The 17,167-nt window shown below is 45.2% G+C and overlaps 1 protein-coding gene across 3 annotated transcripts in view; it reads right to left on the bottom strand.

Annotated features, from left to right (window-relative positions):
- RB1 (RB transcriptional corepressor 1) overlaps nt 1–17,167 on the bottom strand; it is a 776,914-nt gene that overhangs the window by 483,677 nt on the left and 276,070 nt on the right. For all 3 annotated transcript variants that reach the window (XM_069205380.1, XM_069205381.1, XM_069205379.1), the window contains 2 exons: nt 11,481–11,537; nt 11,355–11,386 (listed from right to left, as the gene is read on the bottom strand). In XM_069205380.1, coding sequence (XP_069061481.1) covers nt 11,355–11,386; nt 11,481–11,537 — 89 coding nt within the window. The remainder of the gene's footprint in view (nt 1–11,354; nt 11,387–11,480; nt 11,538–17,167) is intronic.

The following is a 17,167-nucleotide window of genomic DNA, read 5'->3' on the forward strand; positions in this document are numbered from 1 at the left end:
ATGACAGGCATATACCAATTTGGTGGGGGACGCCTGGCTGCCAAGATAACGTCACAGACTTCGGGCGGAAGGTCAAAGCTGTAAACTGCCGCTGCTCAATCTCCACGCATGAAGGCGGCGATTGGAAAGGTTCAGGAAGAGAACTGTCCCCTGCTGCTGTGACATAAGATCCTCCCGAAGAGGCAGTCTGAGTAGAGGATCAGTGGCCATATTCAATACCTCTGGATACCATACTATTCGTGCCCCGTCTGGAGCCACCAAGATGATTTGGGCCCAGTCATTCCTGATCTTCTTGAGACCCCTGGGCAGAAGTGGTATAGGCAGAAAGGCGTAAAGGAGGCCGGAGTTCCACTTGAGACAAAAAGCGTCTCCGAGCAAGTGCCGCCTTGGAAACAGCTGACATTGCACGTTCTCTGCAGAGGTGAACAGATGCAACCAGGGCTCTCCCCACTGCTGAAAGAGACCTTGTTCAACCTCCAGATGGAGACACCATTTGTCATCAGCTATGCATCGATGGCTGAGTTCATCTGCTCTGGCGTTCAGAGAGCCCGCCAGATGTTGAACCACCAGGGTAATATCCTGATGTTCCAGCCATGTCCAGAGGGGCAGTGCCTCCTGACAAAGGGTCCAGGACCCTACTCCACCCTGTCTGGTAGTGTTGCCCGTGAACACTTGCACTACTGTCCCTTTGAGAGAGGGAGGAAATTATTTCAAAGCAAGCCTGATTGCCTGGAGCTCAAGAGATTGATATGGAGCCTAGACTCCGATGACGACCAGAGGCCTCTGATCTTCGCCTCTCCCATATGGCGCCCCAACCCATAAATGACTCATTTGTCACTATGGATAGATCTGGCTGGGGAAGGGAGTAGGATCTGCCGAGGCCCGAATGCAGATTTGAAAGTCCCACTGCAGAGCCCGCAAATGCCATCTGGCATGTGCTACTAGCAGGATGCAGGAGGCCACGAGGCTCAGCAGCCACAGAGTCAGTCTCACCGAAACCCAAGACAGAGGCTTAAAGATCAGAATTATAGCTCGAATATCTTGGACTCGCTTTTTGGGAGCATTAGCCCAAAACTGCACTGAGCCAAGAACAGCTCCAAGGGAGCGTCTGAGAGGGAGTCAGGTGTGACATCGGCACGTTGATAGTGAACCCCACAATGTGCAGGTGGCTCGCTGTAGTCTGACGGTGGGAGACAACTTTCTGGGGCGAGTCCACCTTCAACAGCCTGTCATCAAGGTAGGGGCAGACTGAAACCACTAACCTGCGCAGATGAGGTGCAACCACTGCCAAACTTTTTGTGAACACCCGAGGGGCACTGGTAAGGTCGAAGGGGAGCACGGTAAACTGATAGTGCTCATGATCTACCACGAATCGCAGGTAACGTCTGTGGGCAGGCAGGATTGGAATGAGGAAATAAGTGTCCTGCAAGTCCAACACTACCATCCAGTCTCCTGGGTCTAAGGCAGACAGGACTTGAGCCAGGGTGAGCAGTTTGAATTTCTCCTTCTTGAGGAAGTAACTGAGGTCCGAAGGTCTAGGATTGGATGTACGCCCTTGTCCATTTTCGGCACCAGAAAGCAGCGGGAATACCAACAATGACTTACTTCTGGCACAGGGACCTTCTCTATGGCTCCCTTGGCCAAGAGATCCGCAACTTCCTGGTGGAGAAGTGGCAAATGATCCTCCGGAAGATGGCTGACTGATGGAGGAAGGGCTGGTGGGGCAAATTTGAAGGGCAGGGAATAGCCCTTTTGAACTATTTGCAAAACCCACCTGTCCGTAGCGATGGATTCCCAGTGGGGCAGGTGATGGGGAATCCTGCCGCCAACTGTATCGGAGTGATGGGACAGATTAGGAGGATTTGGAGGCTGCAGCGGGGGCAGGAGTGGACTGGGCAGTCCTCTGGTTTCCTGTCCCACGCTCCAGTGGAATTCCGCATCCTCGGCCACCCAGCAGCTGAACAGCATGCACGGTGGCTGGGTTGGGGATGCGACAGGGAGTCCCTTCCGTGGCGGCGAAAGGTGGACTGTTGGGGGCAAGGGGCAGTGGAAAGGCCAAGGGACCGAGCTGTAGCCCGGGAGTCCTTGAACCTCTCCAAGGCCGAGTCTGCTTTGTTTCCAAAGAGACAGGAGCTATCAAAGGACATTTCCATAAGAGACTGTTGGACATCTACCAAAAAACCAGAAGTACGCAACCAGGCATGATGCCTCAAGTCCACTGTTGTTGTAACCGATCTACGCAGAGAGTCGGTTGTGTCCAGCCCACATCGGATTCTAAACATCGCCGCATCTCTACCATCGGTGACAGCTTGGGAGACGATAGCACGGGCCTCCTCCGGTATCTGCGGCAGAACTTGTGTGACCGTATCCCCACAGAGAGTAGGTATAGCAGCTCAAAAGGCACGTGATGTTCATGGACCATAGCGCGAGACTGGAGAAAGAAAACATCTTCCCAAATTATTCCAGCCTTTTTAATTTCCTATCCGTGGGTGCGGAAGGAAATGCACCCAAGGAAGAGGAAGCCTGGATGACAAGACTCTCAGGCGTGGGGTGTTGGGACAGAAATTTAGGTCTTTTGGGGCGGGCCGATGGTGTCATGCGATAGTCCTGTTAACAGGAACCTCTGTGTTGGGTTTGGACCAGGTCCCCAAAAGGACATCGGTGAGGGCTTAATTGAATGGCAGAAGGGGCCCAGATGTGGAAGCCCCTGCCTAAGCACCTCCGTCAGGAGATTTGACCTGACCTGTGCAGCAGGCAGCTCAAGGCCAAGGACCTCAGCTGCCCTACTGACCACCATAGAATAAGTCGCTCCCTCCGCCAAAGCCACGCAAGGAGGAGACAGCATGCCAGTGTCTGGATAAGTGCCCAGGCCACTGGCCTCGCCCATCTCCTGTGCCCAGTCCAAATTAGGGTCATCCTGGTATTCTTAAGGGTCCAGGGACCCCTCCAATCCTTCCCCAAATTAGTATCCATAAGAAAAAGGGTCAAAATCTGACCTGGGGTGAGTAGGCCCCATCCAAGACAGAGGCGGCGTCGGCCAACGCCGTTCCGACTCAGAGTCGTCAGGGATGAGGATCGGGTCGATGTTGATGGTAGGCACCACCGACGTCGGGAGCGTCGACAATCGAACCAGCGCCGGGAAAAGTCTCACTGGTACCACTGGCATTGGTGCGGATCCGTGAGCCAAAGCTCCTGGCGTGGAACCCATAGGCCCCCCAACCGAACTCCGCCGTATCGGGGTCAGCCTGCCCAAAAATGAGGCGTATGGCCTCATAAAACTCCTTTAATTGGGCAGGGGTCACTTTGGCTCCCAGAAATTCGGGGCAGTGTGGAGCTGACCCAGAAGCAGGCTCCGAAAACTGAGGCCTTGAGAGTCGACGGTCCTCCAGCATTGCATCAGCTGAGTGACAGGGTGAAGTCGATGGGTGACGGGACCAATTCGGCTTCTTCTTTTTCTTACCTGTGCCCAAAGACTTGGAGGAAGAAGAATGGCAGTGGCCCCGCGAGCGGTCTCGAGACCTTCCCCTCGAGCAAGACCGGGACCTATGTGGAGTCGAGCACCGGGCTGCCATGAGTTTGAGGGTACACTCCCTCAAGGCCTTCGGGTGCATGGCCCGGCACTCTGAGCACGATTGCGGGTCATTCTCCAAGCACCACAAACAGACCTGATGCAGATCTGTCACCGACATCATGAGGTAACAGTACTCGAATGGCTTGAAATCGGTCCTCGGGGACATCTCGACGCACCAAAAACTCACCAGAGAACTCGACAAAACACTCAAAATCGGTCGAAAAGAGACCAGGGTAGGTCTCTTCGGATCAGCGCATGGCGCTGAAAGAAAAGAACTGACGTCACTGCGTTGTGTGACTCCCGATGTAATCACGGTGACTACGATGCCAACGACACCCGCGGAGTCGACCGACGCCACTTACAGACGTGCAAGGGTATTGCTTGAAGAAAAAATATCCAGATCCAGACTGACGCCTGGGGGAAAATTCTAAAATAAGGAATCTGCAACTAGAAGTCTGTACCAGATCTAATTTTCACACAGCTTCAGCTCCTTCATAAACATTGCCAACAACATTTACCGAAATGAATTTCTGGTGCAGCATACACACATTTAAATTTTGGCATCTTTAGTCAACCCTCTCATTTGGAGAAAAAAAATGTGACTGGGTACAGATTTGGCCTTGGCAGGTAACTGTATTTTTGTGAAAGATATTTAACCTGCAACTCTCAAAACAAACTGGCTTTATAGTTGTAATTTGCAATATTGGCGCTTTCCGGTCAGAGGAGCGCATACCTATTTCACAAAAGATTGCAGTGCCAAAGACTCAAAAAAGATTCATCACCCTTCTGTATACTATTTTTAAATGATTAAAAACCCCAGAGAAAAGGGTACTCAACATCTGGACCATGATCTCTGATCGACCCGGATGGATATAAAGGGGATGCATCACTATCAATAAATCATTACATTTTTAGACCTATGTAAATATTTATGTTATCGTGTTATACTTTAACCTATAGTGCATATGCAGATTTATAAACTTGAACCTTACATGAGAGACAAGTAATCAAGGTGTAATTTCTCTATAATACCTACTTACCACAATAATTTGCATTCAGTCTATTCACCAGACATCACAAGGAACATAGCATAATGCCAGTGGGAAAACATCAAAATAAGTTAAGTGTTCACAAGGATTGGTGGAGGTTAACTTTGGGAGCATTTTCAACTCTTAACATTTTTTTTATGTTTTATAACATCAACTAAAGAAGAAGATGTAGAGTAGTGACTAAGTCAACAAGGGGACCTGGTTTTGAATCCAGTTTGGCAGTTGATCTAAAATTCTGCATTTCTGTGCAAATCACTTAATTGGTAATGCTTCCTTAAATGAATGTAACTGTGTAATTCAAAGATTTAAGCCCTAACTTGATGTATGCAATCTTGCTTTGGCTTACATCACTCATAATATACAGTGCTCTGTTGTTCGCCAGCTACGTCTGTGCTATACCAATACAAACACTTATATGTTTTTGCGTTTTGCATTGTGAAGTTATCCCGCTTACTCTGCTCTGTGAATGCACCTTATTTTTTAACTCTGTGAGCCTTCCTCATTTTGGGACATTCAGAGAGCAGTCCCATATAATGTTCTTTATCCTAGTGCACATCACACTTTTATTAGGGTTCATGTAAATCGACTTCTTTATGTCTATGGGAGCACTTTCTTGTGTTTATTGGGAGACACCCATAAACGCCTTCTTGTTCCATGGACGTTTTGTTTATTATGTGTCTTTAGTTGTTTTTGGTAACAGAAAACACCATTCCAATAAGGCTTCGGTGCTTTCTTTTTGAGTATCTGACATGCACACTTGCACATGACTCTCTCTGTACTGACCATCTTGCAGATATCCAATGCACACAGGTTTTGTGAATACTCTTTAAAGTTCCAGCAGTGCTTAGTGTCCGAGTGGAAATTACTGGCAAAGCGAATAGATTTGGCTGTAATGTGCTGATGCATTAAAATACAGAGAAGTAAAAATGCTGTTTGCATGCGTTAGCACATTAAACCCAGAGATATTGGCAATGTGTGCTTTCATACTGGCTCTAAGGACGTTTCTACCCAGATTACATGACGTGGTAGCTCCACAACTGCGGCCTGAAGTACTAGACATCCCCTAGCCTTCTCACATCCCTCTCTGGAGGGTTTGTGGGGAATGTATTAGGGTTTCCTTTGCTAGTGGAAGCCTGGACCACCAGACTATTAGGTGTAGAGTGCTGTGCATGAAAAAAAACTGGGTCACAGTGTTTCGGACTGTAGTGTCTTCCCACCTTCCTGTTCACCAGTGGGCTACAGCAAAGCTTAGACCCAGGGCTCAAAAAAATCCACTGGACCACTCGCTATGGCCAGTCATATTTTATGAGGTTGAGCTATTCTGGTGAGTGGACAGAGAACAGGTCTTCTAGCAATTAAGATGCCTTTAAATCTTATTCTCGTCTCATTTGCTCTGTGTTCAGAAACAGAGGTCAAAAGCCAGTTTGTCTTCTTGCAATGCAAATAATTTTCCTTGTGACTGCCGAGTTCCAGGATTTTGTAAAGTGAACTGTCTGACCTGTGTGAAATGAAAGGCTGTCATCATTGTGTTGTTCCTAACACACAACATTTATATAACTAAGTCAACTTTACAAACAATTCAAAATACATTTCAATAGCTGTGAAAGACCATTTTTTGTACTTGTGTGATGAAAAAAATATTTAACAGGATGAAAAAAAAAGTCAGAACACTACTTGGTGATGTGCAACTGATAAATATGTTTTCTGAAACTCGATTTACACAGATTACTGTTAAAACACTATATAGTTTTATCAGTAAAGCTGCAAGTCAGTGTGAAGGTTTTTGGACATTTCTTAGAAATTTACTGTCTGTAAATGAAAGTGTGCTAACACATCATGCTTTGGTAATATACTTATTAAAGGTGAGTGTCTAAAGATAAACTGAGAAACACTCCTGCCCTGATGGCAAAGCCATTAGTAAATTAAGAGGCAAGTCATGCATGGATCATGAATACCATATATGTGGGTTAGAATTATTATACATGGAGCAAACGTTTAGTGTATCTGATCAAACAAAAGCTGTCACATATTTGAAGGTGCACTCATATGTGAGAATAAAGAAAAAGGCAACTGCAAAATACAGTATTTCCCCAGGATCACACAGTTTGAGACCCGTTTCCAGGTCAAGAACATTACATTTAGGTCGAGTAGATTATTCAAACTGCTTGACCTACAGATCTAGTAACATTTTTATGATTTTTCGAGGCCTGTAGACCATGTGCCCATAAGGGGGTCAGTGAGGGCTTTATTGGATGAAAGGGCTCTAATGAAGTTGGCCAAGGGTGCAAAACTTCAGTAAAGATATTTGGCATGACTTTAACAGAGGGTAGTTGTAGGTTAAGGACCTCAGTGCTCAACAAATTACAACAGTAAATGAAGCACTCTCTTCCACTGGGGATCCCAGGGACAAAATCAACCCAGTATCAGTAAAAGCATCAAGCCCACTGGCCTTCTGCAAGTCCATGTAGAAACTGTCATCATACTGTAAGGGTAAATCATAAATCATCCCCATCATCAACATCACCACTTTTAGTTAACAGCAAACACTGGTCAGAATCAGAACCAATAAGATGATGGAGCCTTTGAGCCTAGTTCCATAGTAGTGGGAATGTAGTATTATTGCCAGGATATACGTGGACAAGGTGAGCTTGGTAGGAGTCATAGCGTAACTTCAGTTGAGACTGAGATGGATTCAGCTCTGGGTCAGACATATGAGTTGGTACTGGATCTTGCTCTGACACCAGGGAAGTTGTTACTCGCAGGTATTGGAGCCACAATGGAATTTGGCATCAAAATTGGTGCGGGTTCGAGGGGCTCAGACAGCACATAGGACAGATACATCGGCTGTAATCAAGGTCCTTGCGGATCTGACGAGCCAGAGGGAACTGGATGAGTGCCAAAAATAAATAGCACGGCCTCCTTAAAGGCCTTGACCTGCTGCTGCACCACAAATGGCCCTTACAACTCAGGGTGCATTGGGACGAGTTGCGGAATTCAATCTTCTATTGGAGAACAGGAGTGAAATTGACTGGCACTTTGACACCTACTGGAATTCTCTATGAACAGAGTGACGGGAAGGAGTCAAGCCTCACTTCGAAGTCTTATGCATCCTCAACTTGGACTGTGGCTTACTGGGCGACACGGACCGTGAAGACACCCTGTCGCAGGAGCAGCTTTCAGTGCAGGTTAGGGTCTGTGCCTTCGACATGAACAGGGGAGCAGGACTTACAAGAGGTCTATGATTTCTTTAGATGTTTTGCGATATATAACTTCGTTTCAGGTGCCGGATCACCTTCGGGTGCATGACAGACATGGAGCTGTGCCCTGAGCTCAAACTACAAAGGCACCACTTGTGCGGGACTGTTACCAATATCTATTATTGATAGTAAGGGGATGGTTTGATCCCTGTAGTCTTCTGTGGGGACATCTTTCAATTTTCTCAGTGGTATTCAATTTCAAGAAAATCGTCAACTGATCAAAAAAGAAGTAGATCTGCAATTGAAGGCACAGAAAGAAAGAGCTGTCATTGATGTACAGGCATGGAGCTTACATGTGGCTTCGCTCCTTTATTTCTGGAGCAGAGTAAAGCCAAAGCAGAGCAAGCACTACATTGCCCGCTTGGGCGCAAGAGCACTGCTACCTATTTCTATAGGTAAGGAATGTGCAGTTAGAAGTATCCATCAGAAAAAGAAAATACTTTGGAAATGCTGTATATCTGCAGTCCCTCTGCTCACAAATGTAAGACCGTCCGTCTTCTTTTAATGTCATTCAATAAATATTCATCCACTACATAGTATGCTTCTGGGGTCCTATCAAACTCTAGCTTGAGCTCTTAAGAAGCTTGATACCAAAACAGCAACTCCCATCTTGCACTTCAACACTGAATGCAAATATGTTCCATCTTACTATTCTAAAAACTGTTGACACTCAGCCAGCCCAACTTTTGAAGTGCCTCTAATCTCTTGGCACCTTTATTCCTGAAATTAAATTAGTATTACATTAGAGTAGAACTCACTAATGGGAAGGGTATAGTAGTCATGATCAGCACTTCACACAAAACACAATATTTTTCTCATTAACATTTTTTCCAATACTTGCTAGACTAAATCTGTTTCTGTGCTGAACCATACCTGCTCACATTGAGTGTAAGACCTTAAAAGTGCAAAACACAGGAATTAAGGCCCAAAGTCTGAAAATTACGAACTGCAGCCCTGGGATACATTAATTCCAATGGCTTGCAGAAGAAACAGGAGATGGAAAAACATTGGTAGAAGAGAATTTCCCAGAAAGGCACATCGATTACTAATAAAGACAGATCACAAAGCTGAATTCTGCAAATTTGCGACTGATCATCTCAATCAGAGAAAACAGACCAGAGGCAGACAGATGGGAAAGGCAGGAATTCTGCAGAGAAAGACAGATCACAAGAAAATATATTCAACCAATCTGGTTAGCAAATTGTTTTCTCTTTTGTCCTGTGTAAAAACAAAATGCTCCAGTAACCTCTCCAAGTCTGTACCAAATATCATAATGAAGGAAGAGAGACAATATGTATACTTGCTGCCTTTGTGTTTTTTGACACTCCAGCAGTCAACAAACACACTTGTGGCTCCACAGGTGTGCTGACTTTGCTCCTGATTAAATGTGAAACTGGAGTTCGGTCCCATGAGGATGCTTCTGCCTCACCTCTGGGGGCCAAATGGTTCCAAACTGCTTTTCTCACTAGGATACTGGGTACGCTCTATGGGCTGTCTTTAGTCTGCCCTTTCAAACTTCACAGAGATGCGAGGACTACACAGACACTGTTGGACCTGGGGATTTTGCCTCTGTGCCTTTTATTTGGTCTTTTTGCATTGCACATGCGCTGTAAGAGGATGCAGTGATTGGACACCTACACTGGACAGGCTGCTGCTTAACGGTGGCCCCAAAAAATATAAAGGGACATACAATTCTGCAGAGTAAAATATTGAATAACAACCCTTAACAGGGAAAGGTAGAATCTTTCTAGTCTACTTATGGCCACCCTCACTGATCACAATCCTTCACACGTTAAAGGGGCAGCAAATAATTTCCTGGTCAGCCGAGTAAGAGATACACTGGGAAAACTATAAAATGGTGGGTAATTCGCTTTAGCATGACATATTGTTGCATAATAAACACCTTTCTTGCACCTTGTCCCTTGCAATTCAGTCCCTTTGCTTTCTTTACTTGGTCCTTTTAGGTTGAGCACAGCAGCGTGCAAGCACCGCTTTTCCGACGTGTTGGTATGTATCTGGGCTTTTAATCACGGCCATCACTATCACTCGTTCATGGGCTTGCCTTTCAAAAATCCTTTGTTTTCGTTGGTAACTGCTTTATGTTTGTCCCTCCTTAGGGCGGTTTTATTACCGCCTTGGCCATCGACCCTGTTACATGGATAATTGCACTTTTGCCGATAAATTTGACTGCGAGTGAACTTTTTTCCTTTTTTCTCTCTCTTCGCACTCACGGCGGCACATTGATTCGGCTCGCTTATGTCAACTGTTTTACTTTTTGTTTTCAGTTTGTGTGGCAAGAAAAGCCCAGTTAGGAATTTACAACGCTAATAGCTCTAACTTGTCATAATTGCAACTGCTTTACACTTGGCCCTCCTTGGGGCAGTTTTGTTACTGCCTTGGATATTGACCCCGCTACATGGATAATTGCACTTTTGCCAATACATTTGACTGTAAGCAGACTTTTCTCCTTTACTGTCTTACCTGCGCGCTCATGCTCATGGCGGCAGTGGCGCTTTGAATCGGCTCGCTTATGTCAACTGTATTACTTTTAATTTTCAAATTAAGTGGCAAGAAAAATCCAGTTAGGAATTTACAACGCTAATAGCTCTAATTCAAGCAAACGCAAGACCCATTGCATTGCAAATGCTTGTTCTGTTTCCCTCGTGTTGCAAAGCTCTCTCTGGTGTGCTTCTCCCACCACATTCCCTCTTTCCCTTGCACTCCATCTACTTTTCTCCCGTGTGCACTTATCCCTGCCCCACCTACTGCCACTGAGTTGCTCTGTTGATGTGCTACTTTTCCTCTACCACAGCCCTTGCCTGTTACTTCCATCCCGATCCTCTGTAGCCCTACACTAACATATTTATTTCCATAAACAAAAAAAAAATTTTTTTTTACTAGGATTGAGGGGGAGGGAGACAGTACCAGGCAGTAAACTGCTGCTACCCCCTTTAACAAAAAAGAAACAAAAAAAAATGGCACGCCAGTCATTTTGTAATGATGCATGCACACGTCATTAGTCACGTGTGCGCCTAAAAAATGATGTAACTGCTGCAGGTGAATCACTGATTTTTTTTTTTAATTTTATTTCTGTTGCTGCATGGCGTCACCATAAACACTGCCAAAGCCAAAATGCGAGAATTATTGGCGATAACATTTTTGTTTTCATATTCCAGCCCTTCTTCTGTTTAAATCCCTTTGCTGTTGGTTTTTATTCCTTCAAACGGTTGCGTCTATTCTCTGCCTATTATATGAAAACACCTCACTTAATTCTTACCTGCTTAAGTAGGAGAAGCTCACCCTTACCACGATGCTTTGTGAAAGTTTGTAAAAAAATTACAACAGTATGAATAAAATAAGAAATATAAACTTACAAAAGCATCTTAATGTTTAAGGTTAATAACGGAGTATATCAAAATATTGATTTCATTTGTAAATCTTTGAGAAGAACAGACAAGTTAGAAGGTGGACACGTACCTAAAATTTTGCACCGAGAGTCTCTTCTCCTCCTACAAAAAATGCATGTAAACAAAAATAAAGTTAGGTATTAAGTCTCCTTTGTATTTTCTTTGTGATGTATTGGTTAAATACTGCCAAACTTACGGATTTAAGCATTGCCTCCATCACTCTGTATGCCAAACGTACTCCAAATTTGAATCTCTAAAAAGAAATTTTGAATTCAGTAAATGTTACTGATAAAATGACAATATTGCAAACCGCAACATAAAGGCCGTAAGATTTATTACTGCAGCAGCTGCAGTGACACGAGGCACAGGTGTGTCGGAGCAACTGCCGCCCACTTATTATTATTTTATACTTACAGGGCTGTTTTCCTTGTTTGGATTAGGAGGCTGGGTGCTTTTTGCTATGTCACTAAATAACACGAACAACTGATTTAAGAGTAGGCAGAGTAGTTTGTATACTCATTCCCCCCATAATGTGGCAACATTAAATGTTGCTCCGTCTTCCCAGTTATCTTAACAGAAGAATTAAAAATACAGTGCACTGCACACTATCTCACATACTGGGAACACTAAACAGGCAAGCGGTACCCTCCAGCATCAGTTCATCTTAATGCCCAGAAGGAATACATCTATCATGCTAGGGAGAGCCAAGTGTGAGGCTGGAAACTCGTGGTCCCGGGCACAGAACATCCAGACTGCTTAAATATCACGTGCAGTACTTTGTGTGGCTGTCCGTAACCACAGAGGTCACTGCATGAGGGTGTGGCAGCACCTGCAACCCTTACTTGACTTAGTAAATGAAAGGACCGCCGGTAGCGCCCCTGGAGTGTGGATATAAATACACACCCAGGTTTACGTTCTCTGTACCACACCCTTAAGTACAGTGCAACACGTTCGTGCAGAGCACGGCCAGCGAAGGGGCTGACTTTCTGAAAATGAGACTAAGTAAGCAAACTGCAGGTAGGTGGTCATTCTGTACATCCCCAATTCCTACTCAACCACAAAGTGCCGAGTTTCTACACAGAGACTCTGCAAACGATGTGACCCCTCAACATGAACAAACAAGGATAGATCGAGAAGAAAAAAAGGGCCCTGTCTGGCTCTTCCACTGGAATTAATCAGAAAATAGTCAGGAAATGTGTTTCTTTTTAATTCAGACTGAGAAAAAGGGAATTTGCCCGTATGGATATTCTTTCCAAATTCATTACAATAGCCACATATTGTTTTTGCGGCGCAAACCTGGTCCCAGAGTATGACAACGTTGTACAACAAAACCACGCTAAATTACAAATTTTTTTCATTTGTAGTCACAGGACAATTGGTGATGTGCCCTGAATTACACGATTTAGAGCCGAATCCGGGATTCGGCCCGATTTGCCATGTTACTACGTCGGCAGCGTGTGGGGTCGTAGCATACAACTGTTCCTCAAGGACTGCCTTAATGATTCAATAACTGAAAGGGACCCCTCCAAGTTCCTTCTTCTAAAAGGGTGCACAAGGTGGACGACCCTACATTGCTAACTCCCTTTTTTTAACCTACGAGGGTAGAAACTTTAGAGAGAGCAGTGTTCCCTTTGAAAACTTCATGGCATTTATATATCCAGGATACACTCAGTCTATTTCAGACTGGTGACAGTCAAAAGAAAGATGCTGGACTCTGGCCTGAAATGTGTGCTTCTCTGCCCCGCACGTCTGAATGGTTGTAGCCAATAAGGAGCTGCCTTTGTGTAAGATTGGCTGGAGTAAGGTTTCTGGGAGAGCAAGAGGAGGCCCAGAGCTACAGGTTAGCAGGGGCGTAGGAGACAATAAATATAGAGGGGCTGGGGGGAGAGGGGGCGAGTACAGGGACCGTCTTGGGGACTTTTCAAATGACCCCATACAAATCGCCCTTTTGCAAAGTGCAGACTCCGATAAAAGTACACAATCATATAGTTTGGAAATGAAATAGGGAGAAAGGAAGGCATTTTGTCACAGTTTGACAGTATGTTTTATAATTATTTATATACAAAAAGTAATTAGACCAAATGTGAAAAAAACATGCTGATTACCCATGCATCTTCATGCACCAAGCAAATAAAGGTAGGAGGGAAAAGAGGAATAACCTTTTGTGCCCTGCACCGGTCACCTTTGCCCCTGAAACCTAGTTCTGACATTTCTACGCCGTCTGTGTGATCTTGGGCAGCTCAGCTCCACATTAGTCAAAACTGGGAGCATTTACACTCAAGAAGCTCCCGGTGTTACAGGCTTTATAATACATGGGATTCTGTAATCCCTGTATAAACAGCAGTCACTAATTTCCTTACAATCAGCTACTTGTGACGCACCAAGTCAATGATTATAAAGAAAAAGACGTCAGAACTTGACTATTACAAGGTTATTACAGGAGTTCTGTATTCACGATTTCTGCCACAGCCAGCAGCCAAGGCGAAAGGCTGGTCAGGTCACAGAGCATAATTAATGCAGCTGTTTAAAGCAACAAATGGAATGTTGCTTTTCTTTCTTCTGCTTCATTTTAACAGCTTACAATGACAAAGGCTACACAGAGGTTTTAACTGGTTTGTAGGAAAGTTGATGGTGTGACCATAAATTCCTGGGGTAAATCATAAGAATATTGCAAGTCACCGCGGAGTTCCATACTTTATAAACAAGCATTGGCAAAGACAATATGTCTCACCTAAGCTAAAACACATTGGCAAAGCAAATAGCTCTTGCAATGTTGAAAACTAGCATGGCTTTAGTTCAACAAGGCTAAAAGTTAATGGCGTGTCAGTGTTGTCGATTGGTATGGTGTAGAGTGTCAAAGAGTGAGTAGAGTGTCATAGAGTGGAGCAGTGTAATAGAGTGGAGTAGTGTGTCAAGCGTAGAGTGGCAGAGAGTGGTAAAGTAGAGAGGCATAAAGAAGAGTGGAGTGACCTAGAGTTAAGTAAAGTGGAGTGGCATAGAGAGAGTTGAACAGATGTTGAGTATAGTACATTGTTGTATAAAGTAGTGGCATAGTCGTACAGTGGAATGGCATGGAGTGGCAATCATAGATTGAAATGGCACAGTGTTGTGGAGTGACAGAGTGGAGTGGCATGGATTGGAGTAGTGCGCCGTAGAATAGAGTGAAGTAAAGTGGCATGGAGTGGCATAAAGGGAGTTGCATAGAGTCAGAGTGGAGTAAAGTGTTGTAGAGCAGAGTTTTAATGATTTGCCACAAAATCCATCATCTGCTGCATGATCTGCAGATTTAAACAACATCACATTATTTCTAGCTCAAATGGTCCAAGAGTTACTAAAAAACACATGTTGCTGCATAGTGGAAGTCCCCTTTGCAAAAGTTGACTGGTAACCTTTCTTTTGCTATATTTGGATGTTAAACTGGTACTAATGAGGTGCAACCTAAGGCCAGAGAGTGTTAACAAGTGCAAAAATGACGAAATAATGAAATACTATTAGAAAATGTGCTGCATTATGCCACATAATCTGCCTCTTCTTGCTGCATAATTTAGTCAACCTTTCCACATAAATTCGCCCTCTCCTGTCGCATAAATCCAGTGGCCCTGGCTATCACCAATGTATCCCAAGTAACTGGTATTTTGTTTGTGAATAGTTTTTCTGTCTATACTCCTAAAACTTGAAAATTAATAACACAATTATAATATAAGTCAAACGAGTATGTTAAAAACAGAAAAGATAATATACTTCAATAAACTTCAATTTGATGAAGTAACATAATAATAACACTAAGCTAAACTGCCAGAGATGAAATTTGGCCTTTCCCTGTTACCCATGCTGTAATCTAACTGTTCATTACTTAAATAAAAACCTTTAAGCGTAAATGTTAGAAAGATATACCCTTCTAGTAGCTAAATTGTATAGTGTGAAAAGGTAAAATCTGGGCTCACTCTCGCTTCCCTGTTTCACCAAATGGTGTGATCCTAGGCAAATACAAATACTGTATTCAACAGAGTCTTATTTCCTTTTTTGATAAAGAATTTTTATTGATTTTTGCAAAAGAAAAAATAACCATGATACAAAAACGGGCATCCAACATTGGTCGAACCTGTGATCCCAGATAGCACTAATATTAAAGATAACAGATAACATAGTATTCAGGAGCCTAGTGCGGCTTCCCATTTCCCCCATATCCTATTATATTTATTCGGACATCCTCTAGCCTCATATACAAGTTTTTCACTCTGCACACACCAATCCACTCCCTGTCTCCATTTAGCCAACGATGGGGCATTCTTGGCCTTCCAGTTTGCCACTATGTCCCTCTTAGCCACTAAGCACGCCACCCCAAGGAAAATTCGATCTGGTCTCCTTAGCTCGATGTCACCCATGATCCCGAGGAGGAGGGGTAGAGGCTCTCTCTCTATATTCTCCTGCAACACCTCAGAAATCTCCCCCAGGACCGCTCCCCAATAGGCTACCATGGCCGGGCAGGTCCACACCATGTGGAAGAAGTCAGCTGTAAGGTTTCTGCAGCGAGGGCACTCCGCGTTGGGGCGGAGGCCCGCTCTGTGTAGTTTGTCGGGTGTGAGGTATGCTGTGTGCAAAAAGTAAGTTTGTATCAATCTGAAACGGGTGGCGATCGCCAGGGCCCGCGGGGCCATTAGCGCCTCACCCCATTCCATCTCTTCCATGGGGCCCACCCACCCCTCCCATCTCTGGCGAAGTACCCCCAGGGAGCCCGAGGTGCCGGAGACCAGGGTGCGATATATCTGGGAAACACCTCCCCTACCTAGGCTCCCCATCAATGCCTTGGCCTCCATGAGGCTGCATTCAGGTATGTTTTCCCCCTCTCGGATGTGTACTGATAAGGCATGTCGGAGCTGGAGGTATCTGTGGAACTGTGTCTTGTTTAATGAAAAGTTTTTCTGGAGATCTTCAAAGGACCGTATGTGTGACCCGTTCCAGACATCGCCTAGTGTGGAGATGCCTATGTTGTCCCAGTTCCGAAACCCCTCCAAACCCGCCACCTCCACCAATTGCCTCCCATGCCACAGTGGGGTCTGCTGGGTAAGTTGTCCCCACCACCCCGTTGACTTTTGAGCCGTCCGCCATCCCTGTAGAACCACCCTGGTCACATCTGGGACGTCTCGAGAGATCGGACCTCCATAGAGGGTGTCCAAAATCCGTGGGTAACCCATCGTTTGGAGCTCCAGTCGGTACGCCGGGTCTGTCCACCCACCCCCCATCCAGTCATTAATCACAAGTACTTGTGTCGCGAGGTGGTAGGAGTGGATATTGGACATGCCCAAACCTCCATCATATACATCCCTCTGGCAGGTTTTGAGCGCTAATCGTGGGCGGGCTCCGCTCCATATAAATTGACGCACCAATGAGTCCATTTCCCCAAACCATTTCCTAGGGATGGGATGGGGAAAATTTTGCAGGAGGTAGAGGAGCCTAGGAAGGATCATCATCTTATAGAGCGCGATTCTACCGAGCAGGTTAAGGGGGAGTGTCCTCCAGTGTAGGAGATCACTTCTGATTTTTCTGGTTAACGGTGTAAAGTTAAGTTCCCATGTCAACTCAGGGAGAAGTGAAATATACATTCCCAGATATTTGAAGCTATTTCTTCGTACTGGAATGTTTCGCTGCCAGTCCACACAATCCCCGGAGCGGTGTAGGGGGACCAGTAGGGACTTGGCGGGGTTCAGGATCAGCCCCGAGGCTTCCGCGAAGAGGCCCAGGATCTCTAGCACGCGGGGGCCACTTTTAGCCGGGTTGGATAGGTATAGGAGGACATCGTCTGCGTATAGCGCCACACGGTCTTCTGCACAGGCAGGCCAGGACCAGCCCTCGATCAGGGGGTCTCCTCGCAGCAGTATCGCA

This window comes from Pleurodeles waltl, chromosome 8, assembly GCF_031143425.1.
Source record: "Pleurodeles waltl isolate 20211129_DDA chromosome 8, aPleWal1.hap1.20221129, whole genome shotgun sequence".
Classification (NCBI taxonomy): Eukaryota; Metazoa; Chordata; class Amphibia; order Caudata; family Salamandridae; genus Pleurodeles; species Pleurodeles waltl.